The sequence below is a fragment of the Dermacentor albipictus genome, chromosome 3 (assembly GCF_038994185.2).
Source record: "Dermacentor albipictus isolate Rhodes 1998 colony chromosome 3, USDA_Dalb.pri_finalv2, whole genome shotgun sequence".
In the NCBI taxonomy this organism is placed as follows: Eukaryota; Metazoa; Arthropoda; class Arachnida; order Ixodida; family Ixodidae; genus Dermacentor; species Dermacentor albipictus.
In genome coordinates this window covers 96,790,027-96,814,555 of record NC_091823.1, presented here as the reverse complement: position 1 = coordinate 96,814,555, position 24,529 = coordinate 96,790,027, and the positions used below count along the sequence as shown (strand labels likewise).

General features: G+C 45.1%; 2 protein-coding genes across 2 annotated transcripts in view; one reads left to right on the top strand and one right to left on the bottom strand.

Annotated features, from left to right (window-relative positions):
- Positions 1–399: 399 nt before the first annotated feature.
- LOC135901308 (uncharacterized) lies at positions 400–5,717 on the bottom strand. Its single transcript, XM_065431052.1, has 4 exons — positions 5,634–5,717; positions 4,602–4,644; positions 2,421–2,682; positions 400–1,161 (listed from the first exon to the last, which is right to left on the bottom strand). The coding sequence occupies exons 2-4, from the start codon at positions 4,642–4,644 to the stop codon at positions 816–818; spliced, it is 651 nt and encodes a 216-aa protein (XP_065287124.1). The 5' UTR covers positions 5,634–5,717; the 3' UTR covers positions 400–815.
- Positions 5,718–14,503: 8,786 nt separating this feature from the next.
- Positions 14,504–24,529, top strand: part of LOC135901309 (serine-rich adhesin for platelets-like) — a 44,921-nt gene continuing 34,895 nt past the window's right edge. Inside the window, exons 1-2 of the mRNA XM_065431053.1 lie at positions 14,504–14,604; positions 19,024–19,133. Of these exons, the coding sequence (XP_065287125.1) occupies positions 14,531–14,604; positions 19,024–19,133 (184 nt within the window). The 5' untranslated portion in view covers positions 14,504–14,530. The remainder of the gene's footprint in view (positions 14,605–19,023; positions 19,134–24,529) is intronic.

Sequence of the window (24,529 nt, the reverse complement as noted above, 5' to 3'; positions counted from 1 at the left end):
GATAAATTCTTGTACCTTTATGATGTTATAAAGCAAACAATGCTAACATCTATTCATGCATTAAGCTTCCCAAATACGTTTGCGAGATGGGTGGAAGCAAACTCGTATGTATATTGGCTTAAGAAGGGGAAATCTTTTTAAAGAGCAACGCCGTCTCGGCACATATATCCGGTGGATTATTACTAAGACAGATGTTAGAAATTTGTCCACTTTATACTATTATTTTTTTTCAGGTTCTCACTAGAAAGTCAGCGCAAGGTACGTCAGAAGTGCCAGTCTAAGCCCTTTTCGTAAATCTCTCACGTCATAAAACACGCTTGCTTTATACGTAATCGACGAGTTTTGCTGATCGCGACAAGTCATATAAACAAAGTCAAATGAACTCAATTTGGAACTGCGTATTCTTCAGAATAACTTTTATTACCAAAGCCAAATTTATTTTCTGTAACAAAACATCTTCGCAAACACTTGCCCAGACAGGGCGAACAACCGAAACAAGTAAAGGGCGAAGAAAATATCAAAATACGCTAAAACGTTCCCCGTTCTGTCAAGGAAAAGCTGCCTAAAATAAAAGCTCTAGCGCAACCTGCACCCCACTACATGGCGGAAGAAAGCTCAGCCACTCCGCTGCAACCTTAATATGGACCTTCACTCTCGTTGATCGCCGATGATCGATGCTCAACGGGAGTGGTAGAGAAAGTTCTAAGCTCCTCCGTGTCTACTTCTAGTGACGTTGGAGTCTCAAAGAGTAGCACTTTGGGAAGACAGAATCGATTCGGCGTGTGCATCGCCATGCATTGCACGCTCGGTCCCAGCTACGGTCTGTCTGGACAGCATGGAAAGCGGTACTTGGCGGCTGCTCTGCCCAGCGCCGGTGCCACTTGTTCGGCGACCACCTGCTGGACGATGTCTTTGGCGACCTTCTCGTATCCCCAGGCGAGCTTCTGGTTCTTGGGGTCGCTCCTGTCGAGCCCCCAGAAACGGGCCTCCAGCTTCTCGAAGCCGCTCAGCCGAGTCAGGTTGGCCGAGGGGTTCTCCCAGGGCGCAAACTGTAGAACGAGTCGAGTGCTGAGCGGGTAGAAGATGCGAGCTGCTACCCGGTAGGAGTCGTTGCTGTCGTACGTCAGCAGACTATCTATGTGCACCAGAATACCCGGGAACCTGCGAGGAACGGAATGAGGAGACGCGGGTTTATCGTCGCGCAAGCGTAAAGTTTCCGCTTTAAAGATCGACAGGTCTTGGTCTGCTTGCAGCCAACAATACCCGCCTTCTCCTTCGAAGCGAATAGGTTTCTTTGACGTTGTAGCTTCCTTTGGTTCTTTCACCGATTGTTTGGGATTCGATGGTGGTCATGCTTCAACGCTGATACAAAGGCGCGGATTCAAAGGGCAGCTGCTCTAGCACAACCGAGTTGCGCGAGATCAGCTAGTATAGTAACGCCAGCAACTATCATACCAACTGTTCCACTAACAATAACTGTTACAGCTCATTGTCGCGCACGCGCTGTCGGGCGTGAGCTTTGAGTGCTGTGGCGGAGAGCTCCAGAAGGACAACCCTCCTCTTTTGCCGCCACCCTTTCCACCATTTGGCTGCCGCGAGAGAGGGCTCCTTAGGTGAAGAGGAGGATGGCAGTCGATTTCCACGCCAGGGGTTCTCGCCGCTTGAGAAAACACACATATTACGACTCGGCTTATATACGTAGCCAGACATGATACAACTACATTGGGCTCGTTAACGGCTCTGTTCTCTACGGAATCACGCAATGAGGCAATAAACTCCACTAAACATCCTCTCTGCAAGAAATGTGCGCCCTCGGCTACGTTGACAACTGGTTTCGAGACGGGCGGAAGTGGAAAACAAAAACAAAGAAGTTCGCCCGCTTATGCGCTGGCGGGAAACGAGGCGCCCGATCGGTCTCGGACCGTATTTTTTTTTTTTTTCGCCTTGGTTAAAGCGAAAAGTCGTTCCGCTTCGCCGGAAGCTGCATTGGTATGCAAACGTTGAGCATAAAGCCGAACGTGTCCTCGGCAATGCTTATTGATGGGCTCAAAAATTACTCCTTGCTGTGCGACAAAACTCAGCATCTACGAGGCCCCATTCCACAAGAGCGAGATTAGGATGAAAATTGTCGAGAAGCTGGGGATTACCGGAAGGTGCAGCAGCAAAGCGTTGCCTTGTCGTCACTTCTCACGCTTTTGCAGAAGCAGGCGAATCCATCATTAAAGTGACGATGAGCAAGCGCATCACTGCTTTAATAAAGGAATACGTTTCTACAGGCGTACGGTTGTCCGGTTACTTCGATAGTTTCTGCGCAGTTCTGCGTCCTAAAGAGAGCAGTGCTGCTCGAGTTCTCGCCCTCCGTTCCGAAATAAACGCGAAGCACGCTGTGCGTAGCTAACGCAGTGAGGAGCGAGACTTGCCTCACGTCGCACGAGATGACGACTCTCTCGGGGAATTCCGCGACGGAGCCGTTGCAGTCGACCCAGCGCTTCATGCGTTCGTGCTTGCTGACGTTAGTCGACTGGAACAGCACCGAACCGTAGTGCGAGTCGTGGCTCACGTCCCGAGTGAAGGCCGGCAGACGGATCTGGCTGCGCACCTCATCGGGAAGCTTATCCTGCAGGATCTCGTCCACGTAGTCGTTGACGCGAGAAGGGTGCATCGACTGGGGCCGGACGGGTGCTGCGAATATCGTGAAGGGCCAAGTGCGACGAAATTTCGCTTTGGCTAAATTCGTAAAAAAGAATTAGAAGTGTACGTTCTACCGAAGCGAATCTTGACAAATCCTAAAGGGCTGGTAATTGTCTCTTTTTATATATATTAGCCGCTTATAGTACAATTTAGCAAACGACGCGTGCACCGGGTCGTTAACGGATATGACGCATGTGTCCAACACGTTGCCTCCGAGATTTTTCTCAGCGCATTGCGGGCAGTTGCGAGTGACGCCTTATGCATTCCAAGATGTTTAAGTACTGTTAAGAATGGCGAGCTGCAAGGCAAGATTGCCACCCAGTTACGACTGGGTGGCATACTTGCAGCTAGGAGGCGTTCGAAGAAGCGGCCTTTGTGCTGAAAACCGCCTCCTTCCACCAGCCCCATCGACAGTGTGACGGAACGAGTTCGGTGTGCGAACAATGGTTCCGGAGTTCTCCAGCGCGGACCTGATCTGATACGCATGGACAAGCTGCCGCGGGAAAGTCGTATTTTGGTGCTTCCCATGCCTCGGCGTGACGCAAGACAACGAGCTACCCACGATTGGCACCGATACTTCCCGGAACGGCACCCCTCCAACGCCGTCATTTGGGCATCGGAATGTGTGTGCCTTTGTGTACGTAAACTGTTCTGTGGAGCGGCAGCAAGTTGGCGATGAGTAAACGAACAGTCGCCGCCTCGTATGGCCGGCGGACCGAGCGTATAAAAACTGTTGTTGTGCGAATGCTGGACACACTTCTCTTGAGCAGTCATGTTAGACTGATACACTTCTCTCATGCAGTCATGTTGGACTGACACTCTTCTTTTTCAAGCAGTCATGTTAGACTGATTTAATTTCTGTAAATAAACCCATATTCCTCGTTCTCGATGAGAAGCAGTTCTTCACTTCATCGACGTCCTCAGCGTAAATAAGTTGGACGACGGCATGGGCCAGCTACCTTCGAATTCATATCGTACTCCAATCTTGGCAAAAGACCACGAGCGATGGGATTGAACCCCCAATCCTGACAGTACAGAGAATGTCTCATAATTGAAGAATTTGCCCGGTGTTGGTTTTATCACAGGGCCATACAACTTAAAATGGCTTAAGGAAGTAATTGGACAACTAATCAGACAAATTAGGCGTATAACCTACAAATAGGCAAATTTTTATGTTGCTTTCGCTTAAAAATAACATTTAAAAAGACCCTCCCGCCTTCCTTTAATCTCTTTTCTTTTGTCTTTAGAATTGCGTACTTGATTTCGTTTCTGTTAGAGAATTATGTTACGCTTTGTCGCGTGCTATTGCATTGTTAGTCGTGTTGTGCTCTACATACTCTGCATTATATACATTTTCGGACAGCAGATCTCTATTTAGCTGCATGCTTTGCGATCTCCTGCGATATATTCATGTATGCACGCATTTTTCCTCTGAATCAAATGGCTGAAATGGAATACAATGCGGCGCGAGTGCATTTGCCGAGGCTAAATTCTGGTCTCAAGCAAATATATGACTAGTGAGGTTCAAGCTTCAGTCACTTGAGTCATTGTGAAAGTCATCGCTCCGTCACAGATAGACTGCCTTCGAATTTCGGGCACATATTGGCCGTTACGAGGTCGCTGCTATCGCCGGTCAACAAAGTGGCGACTAAAGAACAAAATATAGCGACCCCACGTTGAAGTGTGACATTGCGTCCACCACTATTTGTCTATTTCCCGTATGTTTTTTTCTTTATACCCGTCATTTGGTTTTTGTTGTGCTTTATCTTATGCCAGATCACATTCGTCACAAGCAGCGCCCTAATCAGCCCATATTAGAAGCGAATAGGAGTAGGAGGAAGCGAGTGCTTGTAACCTCGATGCCACGCCCCTTACGTAAACTTAACTTTATCACAACTGCTCTTACTTACCAGCCAACAACAAAGCCACTGACACCAGAGAGAAGAGGTCCATCTGTAAAAAGAGAATCGAGAAAAGGGTCCGAAGAAACGACATAACGTCACCTGAAAGTGTCAATTATAATTTTTTTCAAACGTACTGCCGAAGCCAAGAGTACACGGGCTACATTGCCTGCAACCGCCCTCTTAAAGACAGGCAGATTAAGGGTGTATCTGTGGTACTCCAAAAGTTCCAACACCCTGGGGAAAAATATAAACAATAACGACTATCGTGCTGAAAAATTAATTAATTATGAGGTGTTACGTGCCAAAACATGGAGTGGAGGACTCCGGAAATTTGAACCACGGGGGGTTCTTTGACGTTTGTTTAAATAGAAGTACACGGGTGCTTTCGCATTTCGCCCCCTTCAAAATGCGGCTTTCGTGGCCGGAAATCAATCCCGCAACCTCCTGCTTAGCAGGCCGACACCATAGCCACTAAGCAGCCACGGCGGGTGAAATTCGTACTGACTTTCCAGAGGTCTGCAGTTGCCGGCGGGTCCTGTATAAACCGAAGCACACAGCCGGACGACATAATTTTTATTGTGTGACCCGGTTTAGCCTGCATGTACTTGACAACAATTGTAAGTATAAAAAATTGGCAGAGGCTATCAGGGCGCACAATGTCATTTCAATATCATTTAAGTAATGTATTACCAATATCATTTAAGTAATGGATACCAACTTGCCCGGAATGCTGGTCTCATTAAGTTCACACTCCTAAGTGCGCTTTCGCGAACGCTCTTTGTCACAGGACGTGTCAAATGTGGACGGAGGGCAGCCGCCGCAGACGCAGGAGCTGAGCACTTCGCACACGGGACATTGTCTTCACGATGGTCCTCTGTTCGCCTCCTTGCGTAAAGTACTCGAACTCGGCGGCCTATAGAAACAGTTGATACAAAGCTGCCGGCCGAAGACGTCAGATTCTGCGGACTTCGCGTGGGAGATTGAAACTCGAAAATGCGAATATAAAAAAAAGGAGAACGAAATCAGCGTGCTACTCACAGTTTCAGCTGCAGTTTGTCCCGGACAGGTCGAGTGGTCGAGTGGTCCCGGACAGGTCGAGTCCTGCCTGATGCCGCATCGCTTTTATACGTCGCGGACACAATCGACTTGCCTGGCGCCATGGTGATCTGCAAGGACGAGCTTTCGGCGGCCTTGATGCCACTGTTGCGGCTAAGCCACCTGTCAATGTACAGATATATGTATACCGTACGTGTTATTGTAACGCGACGGGTGTATGCCGTCACGTCATGCCAGCTACCCGCTCGACGAGATAACGCTCCGACACATTGAAGGTTCTGCAATGCGCAGTTTGCGTCACTGCTCGACGAGTAGCTAGGAATGATGGTTAGCAGGATGCGGTGTTTTTTTTTTGCGCGCTAGATAATCCTAAATCCTTCGTTTTTGTTATGTCTCTTCTCGTGACGTGATGTTGCGCATTATCTGTAGCGTTAAGCGGCAATCGCTATCACGTGACATTGCGGAATCTGAACGCTGTCTTGGGCGCCACTGGCTGTCAACAACTCCTTGAGCATGTCCGCGCCCATTCTGTTTGGGCGATTTCAACGTGCACACGACACGCTCATCCAAGAAGGTCGCTCCGATCTAATGAGGAAGTGACGGAACCATAAAGCTCGCAATTAGTTAAGCAAATACTTCTGTTGCCTCCCATAATGTCGAGGTATAGCTTTGCTGAGATTTCCTCCGTGTTATAGGAAAGGAGGACATGTTTTATGCGTGTGCCATCGGTGCTTATAGCGGTTTCTTATTGTTTGGTGCCCACTGTTGTTAACTTAGCGACAAGGTCGCCAAATTTAGCTACTATATAGTAATTTAACGAGTTTATTGGTGAAGTTAAGCGCATAAATAGCCAGTAAGTTTTCCTTGTAAAGTAACTTAAAGCGACAGACCACCGTTCAGAACGTCAATCAAGATAGCCCCGCTAATGGAAAGTTCGTGTCTCGTAGTGACTGAAACCCGCCGTGGTTGCTCAGTGGCTACGGTATTGGGCCGCTGAGCACGAGGTCGCGGTATCGAATCCCGGCCACGGCGGCCGCATTTCGATGGGGGGGAAATGCGAAAACACCCGTGTGCTTAGATTTAGGTGCACGTGTCCCTCTTTCTCTTTACAACCTTTATCTCCCCCACCCTAGTCAGGGTAGCGAACCGGAAACTCTCATCAGGATAACGTCCATGCCTTTCCTGTCTCTCTCTAATCCTCAAACTGATCCTTAGACTATCCGCAATTAAGGACTCCTATCTTGTGTGATCTCCAGCGCTGCTGAGCAAAACAATGTAATTTACCAGCCGCACGTTGCGAAGGTGCTCCCCATCGATAATAACACAATCTCTAACCATCTAACAGCTTGAGTAAAGTTTTATTCCAAGCATGCAAGGAATGGCATTGGAGAGATTGCGCCTTCTTTTATGACCCACTTCTTAATCGTTATTTTTCACACTTTTCTTGTGAAGAATTATAGCAGCTGAAGATCTTTGTTAATACGTTCTAAGATATTTCCATATGCTTTGTCTACACACTTTGACTACGAAACGCCTCCATGACAGCTGGTATCTTCCTTGAGTCAAAATAATTTTTCGCAATATATGAAGCCCATATAGGGAGGTTGTTGCATTCCGTAGACTGTCTTAGCTATATCTGATACACTATACCAATGGTGAGGGTATTTTTGAATACTTCTTTCTGAAGTGAGCTCGTATACTCATGGTTGATTGAAGTGATGTGCTGTCGTTATTATGTTAGAAATTGCCTGGGTGAATATTTTGTAAATTACTGAAAGCGAACTATTGAGCTTATAATATTTGAATTCTTTATGATTCGTGACTGGATTCTTACGATATCAGGTTATATTCGCACTCTTCGAAGTCTGTATTACTAATGGAATAGTGAGGTGTGCGGAAAAGGTCGCAAGCGTTGAGCGTACAATATTGGCGCCATCTTGAGGTACAGTTCCAAAAAATTAAGCGATAGAGTGCTATGGCTGAATTGAATTATGGGTGAATATCTGACATCTGCAAGTTAGCGCATGGTGAGAAGCGAACCGCCGCTACGAGTTGAAGCCTGAGATGTAATCGCAATGTGAAAATGCTAACACCTTTAAGTATGTTTTCTTGTCGCAGGGGTTAAACCCTCACCGTTGGGGCCTTACAAAAATGTATAGAAGCCGACAACGGAGCTCTAACTAGACGTGCGATGACAAAAGACGTAGTTGAAAACGACCTAATAATTCTGACAACCTTGGAAATTCATACATATCCGAGAGGAGAGTTTCATATCTCTCCTTGTGAAATTCTGTTCTTGGATATTTCTCTGCGCCCAAGGCTGTCAGAATGATTACATGGTTTTCAGCCACGTCTTTTGTCATCGCACATCTATAGTTACAGCTCCGTTGTCGGCTTCGATAAATTTTCGTAAGGCCCTAACAGTAAGGGTGTTACCAGTGCAACAAGAAAACACCCTTAAGGATGTAAGCATTTTTACACTGCTGTGCTGATATGTACGTACTAAAGGAAATGATGAAAGCGCCTGCCACGTACTCCCAACAATTCACAAGGCATTATAGCTTGCCAGATAGCAAGGTTTCTGTTTATCAAGCTTCTGTTTATCTAGCTTCGGAAAAATGAGTCCTGGTCTTAGGCTGCGGGTCACTGGCGACTGATTGTCTGACAGGGATTTAGAAGCCGGAACTTCCCCTCATCGAGATGATAGAGCTAATTTAGATAATGAAGCAGCTGGCACCTCTCATATCACAAACTTGACAAGCACTCAACACCCTCGATACAGCATAGTGACCGGTCGCAAGAAGAGGCTCACAGACTCTGTAACTGTCACATTGCAACCTGCATATCCGTACTGATTGACAGGGCAATGGGCTGTGATAAGCAATGGTTCTTTATCACGCCTGTTTTGGCTGGCAGCCTCACTGTACTGCGGCGTGCCAAGAAACGTCTCACCGTTCTGCTTAGTAAATGCTTCGAGTGAGAAAAAAAAATACGTCGTGGTGATTTTTGGTACGCAATGATAACGTTGATCTCCATGTTTGCAAGGTGGATGGAGCTGTTCGGTGGCTCTGGCTGCTTGCTCACGCTTTCTTTCTTTCTAGTTTCTTTCTACTAACATTTTACGTTTCATATAATTGTGCGTCCAGTTACAAGTCCTCATAATTAAACAAGCATTTTCTCTTGTAATAATAAAGCTAAAACAGCTATTTACGTGCTTTTTAGTAGGAAATTACTCATTGTGGCAAGCGGAACGGTGCTAACCAGGCGTGACTTCAAGGTGTCCTGGCTCTCCGACACTGCTGCCAATCCGGAATCACCATGTACCGCCATTCCCATGCATACAACAGCGTCAGATTTCCCTCTAGATAGTATAGTGAGGAACTCTATGAACACTGCCCCATTTCAAGAGGGTTGCCTGTAAATCATCATCATTATCATCTTGCAAACTTTCAAGGAGTGTGCGGAGCAAAATTAGTTTTGAAATACTCAGAAGCATAGATAATAAGACATGACCGGCAAAAGTGCACAAATATGTGTGCCTCGAGAGCGTGGACACAGAAAGGAGGAAGAAGTCAAGAAAGCTAGCAACGAAATACGGGTGGATTAATTGGTGTAAATAGACAACCAAGACTCACAGAAAAGAAAATGAGAGATACAGAGACAGTAATTTCGATACAAAGGCTGGGGACGAAATTTTCCCAACGTTTTACAAATGCGACAAGAAAGAAACAAAGAGGGAAAGTCTGTAGCACAACGCAAAGCTGATTGCCTTGCTATTTGAGGCCCTAGCTGGATGCCTGGGGACAAAAAGAGATACCGCAGCAAATAAGTGCCACAGAATGAGGCATGTGTGTGCTGCAAAATTATTGGGCGACAAAAAGCCAGGAGACGACTCGGTACCGTTTGTCGGAATGCCAAGATATTGACGCAACGATTCCCATAGGATGTGTCCACCTTCCAGTAGTGCTGGGATTCAAAGATAGAGGGATTAACTGGTAAGCAGTCAAGATAAGTAAGAGATGATTGGATTATATGTGGGAAAAAAAGCGGGGAAGAGATTGACATAACGGAGTCATTGTAAGCATAGGTAATGGTGCAATGCAGTGAGAAAGGTTTTAAATACATAAGTTAGGATCTAGGTTAAATAGGCAAAAGGCTAGATGGCGATATATGTAGTAGAACCTGATTAATTCAAGCAGGCAAGGGTTTTGGCAAGGCTTGCTTTTGTCCCGTTTTAGAGAAGATGTCAATAAGCATACCATCACCATCACCATAATCACTCCTATTGGTGAGCGAATCCAGAGATTGTTTTTGTCGGCAACTATTCCACTTATTTTAATGAGTCTTCTTGCGTTTAAAAGTAAATTTGATGTTTACCGACAGCAGCGGGGGGGGGGGGGGCAGATTTTTTATCGGAGTATTGACTGGGATCTTAATGTCACAGGATCCTTATATATTTCCTTTTAATCGTTTTCCTGATCAAGTATCCTGCGCAGTTCATGCAAGCATGTAGTGAATAATAACACAAGGATTGTTGTTGCCCTGCAGAACATTCTTCTTTACCGGTAGATTCCTAATCTTCGTCTGAAGAATGAAGACATCTGTAAGACCTACGTGGACACTCGCTAGCATGTTCTTGCATGCTTTTTCTACGCTTTTACTATAGAATGCCTGAATAAGTTTTGGAATTTCTTGTAAAATATAAACACAGTTCCGCAGTATGTGGGAGCAGTATACAAAATTCAGTCATAATCAATATTCAGTCATAATACAATATTCAGTCATAACCTGATATAGAGGCATGGAAATGTTTCCCAAGGTCATTTTCCAAATTAGGCCTGTCTGTTCCGCAGGTTGATCGAAGCGAAATAAGTGTATATCTCGCAAAATAAAGGAAGCAGTCAATTCATTAACGTCGCTTTGTTGTGTTTTATTACTGTGTCGGTCATTTACCGCAGTCCGAGATAAACTTTGCGGGGACGCTTGACTCTCTCGCATTCCCTCACATATTTCTTTCCCGCACGACTTGCGCGGCTTTGGGCGTTCGGCTTCCTTGCGTAACGCGCGAGTGGCGGCTGCAGCCGACGACACGATGTTGCGAGAGATGGCGCAGCGGCGCTATTTCTAAAGGCCTCCATTTTTTTTTTTTTTAATCAGAGTAACGATAAATATTCGCCTGGCCAAAGCGGTGACAAGTGACACCAAACACATTTCTTTAAAACATTCTAGTGCTCAAGAAATCTTTGATACCTTTATATTCTAAGATACATAACGAACTCTCGTGTTATCCCTTGAATTTCTTCTCGAATCTTCTAGCCACATTTTTTTCTAGTCTCTACAGCAGTTCAGTTTATTTTCCCCACATTGTCCCAAAAATCGAACGCCTCGATCAAGCATACCACTTCCGCATTAATCGCTGGACAGACATACTGAGAAGAGGTGCCGTGGTTTCTGCGCAGTTTTCACACTCGGTGGACGAGTTCTTGACTTTTAAAACAGGTTTTCATATAGGTAGGCGCTTTCAGGCATCATGATCTTACATCGAAAAGCAGTGTGCTCTCCTTTTAATTATCATAATGCTCTGCCTTACTGTCTTATTTGATTTTTCTGGACGACGTCGTTCCGTAATTGGTTTGCTTTTTATTACTCCTACGCAGTGCACTTTTGTAGGGTCTCTGACATTACATTTGCCACCCATTTCTGTGCCGCTGTCCACCCCGTTAACATAACATTCACTGATTATAACATTCTGGTTATTTTTCTCCGTTGTACGAATAGCTTTAAAACTTGTAAGCCCTATTGACAGCTTCGCTCAAATCGGTTCACACAGCGCATCGGATCAGTATTTCTTTATTTTAGAAATTGTCTGTGACGTATAGCACTGTAGTGTCTTTTCTCATGCAATTCAGCAAGGAGCAAAGACCACTTGCATCGGGAATCGAATCTTCGTGTTTTCTTATAGCACCATTTCCGGGAGAATCGGCCATAAAATGCGCTACAAAATGCATTGGCCAAATACATTGGAAGTACAAGCAAACACTTTTTTCAAAGAGCGTGGGTCTAGCAGTGAAATGTCTTTAACCAGAGCGTAAACTAATTTTTAGCAGAGCTTGAGGAACGATATCATGCACACACACACGCACGCACACACACGCGCGCGCACGCGGTGAATTTTCGCCATTGTCGTCGGCGTTGTCGTGAGGTTCCATATAAAGTCCAAGTGCAACAAGATCGCGCCCCGCGCCACCTATGTTGTGGTTGCAAGAGAAAGCGTCGGGGGTCGGCCGAGACGGATGGCGGCATAATGCGCGCCATCCTCCCGCGCTTCCAGTGTTGGAGGTCACGTGATCAAGTGCGCGAATAATCAGAAGTGTCGTCCTTCTTATATAAATAAAAAAGAAAGAAAGCATAGAGAGGAAGGCAAAAGAACAGACCTGTTGGGTCTCTGTGGTACACACAGCTTCTTTCGCGTCGAGCAATATAAGAGGTGCCGATACCCGGGAGGGGAAGCGGGTGAACACGAGTTCTGCGTATTGTCTATGCTAACCTTCAGTGCGCACAACCCTCTTTTTCACGTTTCCTCTTCCTTACGAGCCGGCTACAAGGCTAGAGGGAAATTCTCGTTCTGCTTGACTACCTGCCCCCTTCCAGAATCTATCCGCGCCAACGTATGCTGGCAGTGGTACATCAGGAAGGACTGGACCGCAAAGATTTGAAACCAAACCCTTGTGGCCAGGCCGCCGAATATAACTAACAGGAGGTCCCTAACTTTGGCGGTGTATTCTCGTGCGCTGGGGGTTCTTCGCTGGATGAAACGAACACATCGAAAATGAGCATGGACTAGCCTATGGAATGACCCGACTCGCTGGATTAGGATCGACGAGTGAGGGCCGGATTCTGAAATCCTCCTAACCTTAGACCGTTTCCTTACCTTCCGCAAGGAGCCCTCCATGCTACCTAAACGTTAGGCGCCCTCGGAAGGCCACCGCGAATTCTAAAAGCTTCCTTTCGCCTTCCTTGCGGAAGGAGCGCCTCGCCAAAGGAAGTGTAACGTTGGAGGCTTCTGGTTTCGAGATTACCCACAAAAAATGCGAAATATTTGTAATGAGTTGCCGAGACAAAGTGCCGGGACTGTTAAAATTGCATTTCTACTTTTATACTGGGGCATAAATTACATTTCTTTGGTTAATAACGTAAAAATGGTTCGAAAATGATGCGCGTGGCAAGAAAGCAATCTCAGTCTAGCAACTATGGCAGCATCTGAGTTCGTTTGGTCAGGCGTCGCTTTTTTTCTTTCTTTGCGTGCGTTTTCTTTCGTGTGTGTGTGTGTATGTGTATTTGCCATGCCGGGCAAAGCATATTTTACGGAGGAAGAAAAAGACTTGTTCACGGAACTTCTACAAAGGTACAGCAATGTGATTGAAAGCAAGAAAACTTCGTCGTAGTATTCCAGTGGATTCTGCCTGTCAGTCAGGCGCCGGGCTGGAGTCAAAGGTGGAGGCTTGTACAGCCGCCCTGATTTTTAATAATATAGCGCGAGCGTCGACTGAACTGCTGGTGAGCGCCTTATAACGTCGACAAGCGTGCAATAAGAGCGTGCAACAAGGCGAGTGCAACAAGGCAACAAGGCTCGTGCGCGAACTCTCGCCTTGTTGCACGCTTATCGCCATTATAAGCAGTTATAAGCAGTTCAGTCGACGCTCGCGCTATATTATTAAAAATCAGGGCGGCTGTACACAGTCCCGTAAAGAAGTTCATTTGCTCGTCGAAGAAACCGTGCATAGCTTTCGAAGCTATCGTCTTCGGATAAACATTGCAAGGCCGTCATTCTCGCCACTCGCTTCCCACAAGATCACAGTGAAAAAAAAGATATGGCACAAAACGCGGTCCGCGTAACCAAACTGGGCGTCAGTACACGGCGGCTGGCTACCGCGGCCTTGGCTGCGCACGGCACCTACCCTAGCCGAGCGTACCGCGTGCAAAGTCATGCGGAGAAGCATACGTTCAGGTAGAGGAGCATGGTTAGGACGCATGAAGGTAGCATGCCGGCTCCCTAAGCGCGAGGAAGCACCAAGGAGGCCCTAACTTAGTGCCCCTTAGTAAGGTACGTTCCAGAATTGACACCAGGTGGCCTCACAGCGTGTGAGGCGTCCTTAGTTAGGAAAGGAGCGTTTCAGAATCCGGGCCTGAGTCGCTACACCGCTATTACAGCCGCATCACACACGTACGAGAAGCTTAATTTTGTTATGATTCTAAATATTGGTAAATTCCCACAATGGAACGCCGGCCAACGAGGGGGCTGCAGGACAAAAAGAAACGAGATGAGGAATAATCGTAAGCAATAAAGGTAGTCGCATTTAATAATACTAATAAAGGGTGTAGAATAATTATTTAGTGATAAGCAACAAAATTTACACGTAGTTCGTTAGTCAGTTTCCGATGAAATAAACACAGCGACTTTTAAGAGTGCGAAAGAGGAACTGAAAAAGAAAAAAAGTTAGTGTTACCTAAGAATAGATAAACTTGGAATTTGCAGTGATCTTTCAATGAGAAACATAAAAACGGCTATTTAAACAGCCCTAATGACATTATCGTGAATTTTCGTTCTCGCTCGTTTTGTATGTTCATTTACGTTTTTCATTTTTATACCGTTTACTTTTTCCTCGTGCCAGCCTGCAATTTCGCACTCCTACTTCCTGTTTTCAATCTTAGGACAGTCAAATTGAAATTAACGCCTCTGTCATTCCATTTACACGCGGCACCCGAGTCTGAGCCATCTTTTTTCAAAGTGGGTATGAGTCATAGTTCCTGAGGGAGGCCACAATCATCATCAAACAACTGGCCAACGAACCTCCGCGCCTGGCCCTTTTAGTGCTGAGATGCAGGCCTTCGTCGCTGCAGCCTTGTGCCTCTTTCAAGTGACGTACGCGGAGAGAAACCTCCACGACCTTCTGTAAGTGCGGAACCGCTATCCCGGCAGTGATCTGTTACCCGGTGGGATTCGCGAGCGCCCTTTCAAATACGGGCCGCACTGCCTCGGGAACCGAGGGTGTGGCTGATGGCCCCTTATGTCAGGTGACGAGTTACTGAAGTAATACGCGGTCTCTCGACGAATCGGCCAATAAGTGACCTTTTAGAGCCTGTGAAGTCGAATGCCCTCGACTGTTTCTCAGAAGTTTCTCTGTGTGTGTTTCTCAGCAATGGCGGCCACTGCCTTATTTATTTCTGTATGTATTTTTGCTGGGGGTTCAACTACTGTGCTAGCCGCCGGTAGAGCAGTGTTTACTAAAAAGAAGTGTTTGCTGCCGCGCTATTGGCTGGCAGCGAACTCGTGACTGTGCCAGTGCATGTTATCTACGTTGTGCCAGCAGCCGGTAAGGTCGTTGTGGAAGAACCTAAACTAATCTAACCGAGGACCTTGTTGCGATAGCCCCGACTACTGGTTGCCACTGCTGCCATGCAAACAAAAATGCAGGAGTGTTGCGTTTTCGTTACGGGACGTGAACCGGCCAATCGCAGGACAGCGCCGGCAAGACTTTTCGGGAGCTGACGTGCCGGCTGCGTGCAGTATATTCATTCTTTTTTTTTCGTGTTATCAAGTAGTTAATAGGGGCAGGAATACATGTTTTTTGACTGAAGTGGGCAAAATGACATTGTCAGTTTGCAAACAACCAGTGTAATCTTGAGCGCCAGTGATGTTTAAGGGGCCTAATTCGCAAAGCTTTTTGTTCATAAGTGCTGTTTGCCGTGTAGAGGCTATGCAATGCATAGGGCGTACGACTACGTGGTCTGTGGCGTAATGTCGGTGCCAACAGCAGGAAATCACAGTAAAGTAAGCGCAGAAAACTGAGTGGTGTGACGATAGCAAAATAGCAGGCATGATGTGATGTCAGTTGGTCCAATACAGGAGCAATTGCAGATCACTGGACAGAGGCTTTCGTCCTTCAGTGGACATTATTATTGTTGTTGTTGTTGTGCTAGCTTGTTATCTAAATTACTGCTTGGTTTTGAGCAAGTGAAAGCCAGTGAACCAGAAAAATAAACTAGAAAAACAGAAAGCACATGCTCATGCACATGCTCAAGGTGGGGCGCTGAAATTCTGACTTTATTTCTGGAAATGATCCCAATAGATCGAAAGGCGCATTCGAAACAGTGCAGCCAATAGTTACTTCCCAATTATCAGCGCAAAACTACGCACATCAATGCCTGTTTCAGTCGAGAAGCTGTAGTAAGATGCTCAACGTTCAGTTTACCTGCTTTTCTTCCCGTCACGTCTGCCATGTTGTTACCCTTAATCACGACTCGCTCTCATTTCTTTGCATTTCTTAAAGTGGCGCTGCAATACAAGACATGACATAAACGGTAACAGAGTCCGTCTATAAAAGGCACCTTATTTGATAAAAAAAAGCTAATTTTGATGCAAGATTTTCGACATTATGCAAACTCTGAACATGGTAACTTGAGAGAGAAATGGCTTAGCAGTAAGCTTTAGCTCGAGGCCAACCAGCTCCGATTTTCCTGTTCAAATGCATGTAAAGCATAGAAATGTCTTTATGAGATGACCACCAGACGAATTTGAAAATAAATTTGTCGCGTTTGAGAAGAGGGAGTTCTGACAGTAGGAAGCAGAATTTTAGTTAAGGGGCCCTGAAGCCTTTTTACAAAATGTGCCAGAGAAATGGTAAGTTTCAGAAAACTGAGGCACGATCCAGAGCATCTAAATCAGACAAATTTTATGTATAAATTTGCAGCTAACGTGGAATTGTTAAGATGTTAACGAGAGTTCTGCAAAAGTTCTACTCACAAATCAGTGGTATATTTAAGATTGGTGTATAATAAATTTTGTTCCGCTTTAAATGTTTTGTTATGTGTATTTCACAGAATTATATCTCTTTTTATTGTTGAGGTGCAGAGTTCCAAACATGATAAATTATTCTTTATCAATTTGACAATTTTCAACAATTTTTTAATACATAAACTGTCTAAACCCAAAGCTAGCTTCATACAATCTCTAGGCGTAAAAAGTTTGTTTTATATGTAACAAACTTCACCAAATCAGGAGTACTGATTTGCGAGAAAAAACGACTTCTCTGTTGCCATGTATTTCGATAGCAGCGACTGAGTTAGAGCATCCTCTCGTATGCCAACTGAAACTACATTTTTGGCAGCACAAAAACCATTGTTTCAGATAGTGCTGATGCACAGCAGGCTCCATGCAAGATTTCACGTTTCGAATATGAGTAGATGCGTCGAAAAAAGGCACTCAAATGTAGACGTCTTTGATTCTGAAACTGTAAAAAAAAGCGCCGTCATTACCACTTGGCGGGAGTAACGCATGACTTTGAGCGCGTGGATACACTAGGCATGACCTTCGAAATTTGCTCTCGCCCACGGCTTCTCGTGCTGCGCTAAAGAAAAAATATCGAAGGCAACGTGCTGGTACTTACGTAATTCCCGCCGACTACTAGGTCCACATTTCGTCTGCTTAACTGCTATTCAAAGGCTGCGAAAGCGTGCTTCATAGGTATACTCTATAAAGCATACGTTATCATACCAGTAATTCCAGCGACTGGAAGTTTCAGAATACACGAGAGGCACCACAGTTGCCGCGTTAAGCAACAGATGCGATGTTTTTACGAGGCTAAGCCGGATTCAGTCTCTACGTCTAACGAAGCGGGTACATCATTCTTACGGCGCGCTTTGTATACTCGCCATCATGGTTGAATGCTGTCTTAGTACGTTTACGTGATACCGCTAAATTCAGGCTGTGTTGATATGTCGGACCAAAGTACAGTCGTCGAGTTAATGTAAACGCTAGCGGGTCGAGTTCAGTGAGCGTCAAGGCGAGGTTGGTTAGCAGTGCCTGAAAATGGCGGTTGACTCGGCAACTCGCTTGGCACGACGTATGTAAACGTGTTCAGGCCGGTCTGGGTCCTGTGTGCTCCAAACTCCTCAGTCTCACAATAAAGTTTTTATGGTGATGATGATGTCAGCTCGAATTTTCACTCGAAACACTCGCGTCAGGTTTATGTAAACGAAGACTTACGCTACTTTGTAAAAGATCAGTACATGTTGCCGTAAGAATAATGCGCGAAAATGTGACCCTACAGTGCGTTCACCAATCTGGTATACTGATGTTCACTCAGCGTGGGAGTTAGTGTATTTGCCAAGACTTCGTCTGTAGGCCTGCTAACAAATTCGTGGATCCTAATAACGAAGACTTACGCTACTTTGTAAAAGATCAGTACATGTTGCCGTAAGAATAATGCGCGAAAATGTGACCATGCATTGCGTTCACCAATCTGGTATACTGATGTTCACTCAGCGTGGGAGTTAGTGTATTTGCCGAGACTTCGTCTGTAGGCCTGCTAACAAATTCGTGGATCCTAATAACGAAGACTTACGCTACTTTGTAAAAGATCAGTACATGTTGCCGTAAGAATAATGCGCGAAAATGTGACCATGCAGTGCGTTCACCAATCTGGTATACTGCTGTTCACTCAGCGTGGCAGTTAGTGTATTTGCCGAGACTTCGTCTGTAGGCCTGCTAACAAATTCGTGGATCCTAATATTAATTCTGCCGATGCTCACTTGTATGACAAATTCGGCTGTATTTGATTTAATATATTTTGCAAATTCTATCTAAAATTCGGTTGTTTTCGTATCGTTACAAATACATTTGTTTATGTCATGAACAAAATCAGTACGCGCGGTAATTGTTAATACAAGAACATCATCTAGATCCAGCGATACGCACTAACGAAGGTGTCAACATTTATTTATATTAAGCAAATTAGGGCAAACATGAAACACTGCTGTAAGAAAACATCGCAAGAACAACACGCCACACGATTAAACTACAAAGAAAATGAGTTCACATTTCTTTCTAGCGACCTTAGTATAATACTTTCGGCTGTTAACATCGCCTGCTGAATACGCAGCGTCTTTGAGTGCACGACAGGCAATTTCGAGGCTCAGCTGCAAGTGAGGCAAACGTTTAACGGAAATGATTGTGTACATTTATGCAGGATTTAGCCGCTATTCTTCGGGGTGGCTTCGAGTTGTGTGAAAATAAATACTGCCTTAAGTTACGTATGCGTTGTACTGCTACATCGGTTCAGATTAAATGTTAGTCTGATACCAATGTAAGCTGTTTTTTTTTTAATGCTTTAAATGTATGACCGCGAAACTTGCATTCATTGCCACACAAATTTAGCCCAAGTTCAAGTTCTTTTTTTTTTAGGAAACGCGACAAAATACTTCCTTTCACATCCACGTTTTAGGCATATCTATAGACAGTATATTTATCCGTGTGAGAGGAGTTCTGGCTCCGCAGTTGGCAACATTAATCGATTACCTGTACCGTTCGCAGCTCGCCGTTTACGGGTGACGTTCACTCAGCGGTTACCCCTGCGTCCACTTCCGCCACCAAGACGACGAGGAACGCAAGTTCCAGGACTTCGACCAAGGCTGATGACGAAGGCACGCTTTCTGCACGCTCACATCGTGACTCGACAAAACCATTGTTTCGAGAACACATCAGAAGCACGAAGAGGGCGAGGGTTTGTCCTTAGCTATGTAAAAGTTTGGGCTAGTTACAGGCATACAGGCTTGCCGGCTTACAGCTATGCTGTAAGCACAGTTAATCCTTATCCTTGTCGGCTCCCTTCCTCGCATGCGTGTTCTTCGCGTTCACAATCTTTTCTTAACGATGATTAATCAACTCTCCCGCAAACAAGCTATACTCAACTATCATTGGTTGATGCAACGACAGTGATAAAAAAGAAAGCGACGTTATTTCCCGCTTTCATTGCCGGCTTCCATTCTGCTTTAGAATAGAAGCGACGTAATTATGGACATATGGAACCTGAGTGTTTGCAACTCCAGGTAACTCTGATTATGACAATGCACTTGCTTTATTATTGGTTACTGCGTATTGCGTAAAGAAAATGATCTCATTAGTAGTGGTTGCTGTCTTTTCTCGTAAGCAAATGGCAGTCCGCTGTCATACTCGTTTCTTTTCTTGGCAGCAATTCTTCTACTATCAGTTAGCACCGGCATATTTATACAAGCATTACAGAAGAACTGGCCAACACCATTTCACCTTTTTAGTCTCAGCTGGAATACCAGTGTACCAGTTGCAATAGATGGTTGTGTAACAAAGCTTTTCGTTTAATTGCTATCTGCGTAGTTCTCAGCTCCTTCTCAAGCTTTTTTGTTATTCTTGGAGTTTCAGTTTCATATGTTAGTACTGGTAGAACGTACGGAGTTGATACTGGCATATTCAACGATATCAGTTATCTGTCACGTATAATTTAAGATTACCAACCGTTTAGGATAAAATCTATTTTATGTTGGTTCGTAAGTTACCTTCTTATGATCCGGGCTACCCATAGCAACTTCGCCTAGATTGTACACGCTACGGAAAATGGCACCCTTAAGGGTGTTTTCTCGTGTGTGTACCTCACCCCTTACACCCATTAAAGATGGTTAGGCAAACTAATACACCCATTTGAAAGGGTGATGTCTTTGTAACTGCACCCTTTCTCTCAATGTCTCTTTTGCAAACATTGAGACTACGTTTTATTTTTGCAGGTATATATTTTCTTATATACTCATAACTACACCCTTGTCTTTCGGGCGTCCGCCGAAGTAATCTCGAAGTGTTCTCAACTTCTCGAGCAAGAAAGATTAAGAGTGGAGTAGCGCCTCTAACAGCTCTGATAGGCTGACGCCACGCCCTCTTCAGTGCTTAAGGTTATTTATAAATCAGCACCCAAGTCAAACAATTTATGCGAAGCTAGTAGTACGATGGGAAAGGCAGGAAGTAGAAAAGAGAGCAAAGTAGTTGTGTCTTTCTGGCTTTAAGACCGGGGCACGCCACGTCCCCAATAAGTTCCGCGTTCTTATGGGAAGAAGATTGCTCTGCAAGCACATGCGAATGTTCATTCCAACCGATACTATCTGAAATAGCACAAGACTTAGAGCGCATAGTGTTGCACCGGCCACAAGGATGCACCAGAGGGAACATGCACCTGAACTACTGTGATTGGCTGCTGCGCTGTGATTCGCTGACGCTTGGCAGCTGACCTCTAACGCCGAGCTGAAACAACTTAAACGAAGCCAGTGGTTGCTATGATTGACTGACGATTGGGAGCTGATCTATAGAACAACGCCGATAAGAAACAACTTAAACGAAGCCAGTGGTCGCTATGATTGTTGGACGATTGGGAGCTGATCTGTAGGACAACACCGAGCTGAAAACCTAAACGAAGTCAGTGGTCGGTATGATTGGCTGGCAATAGGGAGCTGATCTATGAAAGAGTGAGGAGCAGAAACAACTTAAACGAAGCCAGTGGTTGCTATGGTTGGTGAACAATTGGGAGCTGATCTATAAAACAACACCGAGCAGAAACAACTTAATGAAAGCCAGTGGTCGCTATGATTCGCTGACAATTGGGAGCTGATCTATAGAACAACAACGAGCAAAAACAGCTCAAACGAAGCCAGCGGTCGCTATGATTCGCTCATTGACAGCTGCTTCATAAAACACCAAGCTGACACAACTTAAACGAAGCCAGTGGTCGCTATGAATCGCTGACTGTTGTCAGGTGATCTATAAACCAATAGCGAGCTGAAAGCGCTTAAACGAAACTAGTGGTATAATGCGAAAGGCAAAGGTAGAATACAAACTTAAAAGCTATGTCTTTCCACTTCTGCACTGAAGACGCCATGTACGTGAAGTAGCAGACATCCATTTCCTATTGCGACTATATTATGTGCTCGAACAATGACTTGGCGCAAACCGCTCAGAAATAGGCACTCATGGCTTTTTACTTGCTTGAAATGTTGAAGTACCCGGGCACCCATAAATTCAGTAACATGTATGTTACGCACAAAACACAATTTTAGGATCTCGAAACTAACGAAAGGGTGTACTAAGCGTGTTCTGCTAACGTATGCACCTATTTTCAAAATTTTTCCAAGAATCTAAAAGAGAAAAACACGTGTTCCGACATGGAATCCACCCTCAAGGACTGTAATATTACGGAGTGTGTACACTCCGCAATATTAATAGCGTAATAGCGTGCACAATTTAAACCAGCCGACTGGAGTTTCAGTTTCATATGTTAGTACTGGTAGAACGTACGGAGTTGATACTGGCATATTCAACGATATCAGTTATCTGTCACGTATAATTTAAGATTACCAACCGTTTAGGATAAAATCTATTTTATGTTGGTTCGTAAGTTACCTTCTTATGATCCGGGCTACCCACACACAGAGTTACGAATAGGCGCAAACCCCCTCGAACGAGTCGATCAACAGGTATATCTTGGTATAACCCTAGATTCAGCTTTCAATTTTAATCCTCACATAATTCGAGTAAGCAGTAAATTGAGACGGGCTTGCTTTATCCTAATAAAAGCTAGAAAGTTCTTCCCGCTTCGCACATTGAAAATTTTGTATTATTGCCTTTTTCAAAACAATATGACCTACTGCGTGGAGTCCTGGGGACTTACGTATAACACATACTTAAATCAAATAGTAATTTTACAAAAAAGAGCACTTCGAATAATAACACATAGTAAACACACAGATAGATCCGCTCCGCTATTTCGTCACTTAGACATTACACCTTTCTTTGCTATGCGGGATTTCAAACTAGCTTGTGTGGTTATACATATACTAAGCCATAACATCCCACTATCATGATCTGTTTTTGTATATCCATCCCGTCCAACTAGAAATTTTTTCAGTTGTCGATTTAACCTTCCAGCTGTTAATAATGTGTATGGTAAAAGAACTATCGCCTATGCCACTGCTAAAATTTGGAACCAGCTGCCTGCTAACTTAAAAGCAGGTCAATTCTCAATCGCCGATATAAAAAAATTTTTCCAAAGCCAGCAATATTCGACTCCTCTATAAGTCTGTGTTTTCTCTTTGATGCATTCTTCCTTTTTTTTAATTTTTTTTTTTACTTTTTTATTTTTTATGTTGTCCTCCGAACTATTGTATAATTTCTTGTGCATTTCGCCTGCCTTTGTGTATAACTGTCGTATAACTGCTGTTACGTGAATCCTGTGTAAAATACTGAGTTGTCTCGCTATAATTATTTTTAGAGCGCAGCTCTTTGGCGTCCGTTCCTGGGTTTCGCGTCGTCGTCGTCGTCGTCGTCGGCGTCGTCGTCGACGGCGTCGGCCTCGTAACCAGCTCGCCTCCGCCGCCGCGCTCCGCCGCCGCGCATGCGCCGCTGCTCCGCCGCCGCGCATGCGCGCTGTCGGCTCTCCGGGCGAGGGAGGATGATGGAAGGGAGGAGGAGAGACTGTGGAGGAGGGCTGGCTACACAAATGGCTCTTTGGCGTCCGTTCCTGGGTTTCGCGTTGTCGTCGGCCTCATAACCAGCTCCGCCCCCCTTTCATCCCCCCAGCGCTAGCAGCGACCGACTGATACCGCTTTCGTGAGTCCGCTACCGCACTCACGAAAGACGTCGTGCAGTTCCTGCAACTCGCATTAACCGTCCATCGATCCACACCGATGTTAGTAGTGGGGGACTTTAATGTTGACATAAAGACAAACAGCAATTTCCTAACACTTATGCGGGAGAACATCCCGTTCCTCTCGCTCGTAACGCGTCCCACGGCTGTGACAACCTCGCGAGGCACTTGTATAGATCTCGTCTTTGAGAATCAAGCATTGGTGTACCAAGTCGAACATATATCAGTCTATTTCTCCGACCACAAAGCTTCCTTCATTACTGTCAAGAACTGTTAATGGAGTCTTTGTTAAAGGAATACGTGTGAAAAATAAAAAAAAATTCTGTGATAGCGCATACATGTGTTGCTCGATTTCTTTGCCTCAATCTATCGAAAAGGTGAAACAGCTTATTTGCTGCGCTCAAATTTCGCATTAGGAAGTAACGTAATCGTCGGTAATTTTTTTTCGCACTTCCTGCATGGGCCCAAGTCTAGCCGAGAAGGCTAAGGGCCCAGATGATTCTCATGTATTTCTGATTAGCCGTTTGAATAAACTGATTTTCTGATTCTGATCAATCAAAAACTTGCCATAATCCGTATATTCTTACCTAAACCTGTCCTTAAATTTTGCCAGTTCAAATCTTCAGTAACATTCTGTAAGTCATTTCCAGCGTTGCTGAACAGGACAGGGTTGTCTGCAAGTTAGAGATTGCTGGGATATTCCCCTTTGATTATTTCTCGTTATTTCCCAATGTGGCATTAATGTGATCCATTGTTGAATCTTAATTTCTAAACATAGCAGGGTGGCTGATTGGGCAAGTGGCGTTTTATAATTGTAAGTCTACAGCACGAAGGTTAAACGCGGACGAGACAAGTGACAAGGATTTGTCCTTTCATATATAAATGGATTACCAACTAGCCCGGTCCCGCACTTTGCTTTCACGTCCTCCTTAGCTAACTTCCTTCTGCAGGGTCCATGTTTTGCAGGTAACCAAGTGCAACTTTCAGTAACGCCCCACTCTGATCCAGAGGTTTCTTGCACCTTCGCAGTCCCGGAACTACTGGTCTGGGTCAGGTGCCTCGCAGTCACTCGGGAATGTGGACAAAATGTCAGTTTCGACCGATGGGCAAAATATTCATTACGACAGCAAATTATTAAAGATCCGTAAGACGTAAGGTTGCTCGTTTTATCTGCTGCATGAGCTGCTGTACAGGTTCGCTTAACTAAATTCATAAGCACGTCACGCGTGCACAGGCAAACACGAACACATCTGACTCGACGGCCACGGACACTCACTGTCACAACGATGACGTGATGGACAGAGGCGGCAGCGGTGAGCGAATCGTCCTTCGTGCTGCCTCTCGCTTAAATGCGAACTAAGCTCGCGAGAACACAGCGCA

Coding starts and splice junctions, on each gene's coding strand:
- LOC135901308 (XM_065431052.1), bottom strand. CDS start 4,644: ATGGACCTCTTCTCTCTGGTGTCAGTGGCTTTGTTGTTGGCTG. Junction 2,683..4,601: donor AGTGGCTTTGTTGTTGGCTG/GTAAGTAAGAGC, acceptor CGATATTCGCAG/CACCCGTCCGGCCCCAGTCG. Junction 1,162..2,420: donor GTCATCTCGTGCGACGTGAG/GCAAGTCTCGCT, acceptor CGTTCCTCGCAG/GTTCCCGGGTATTCTGGTGC.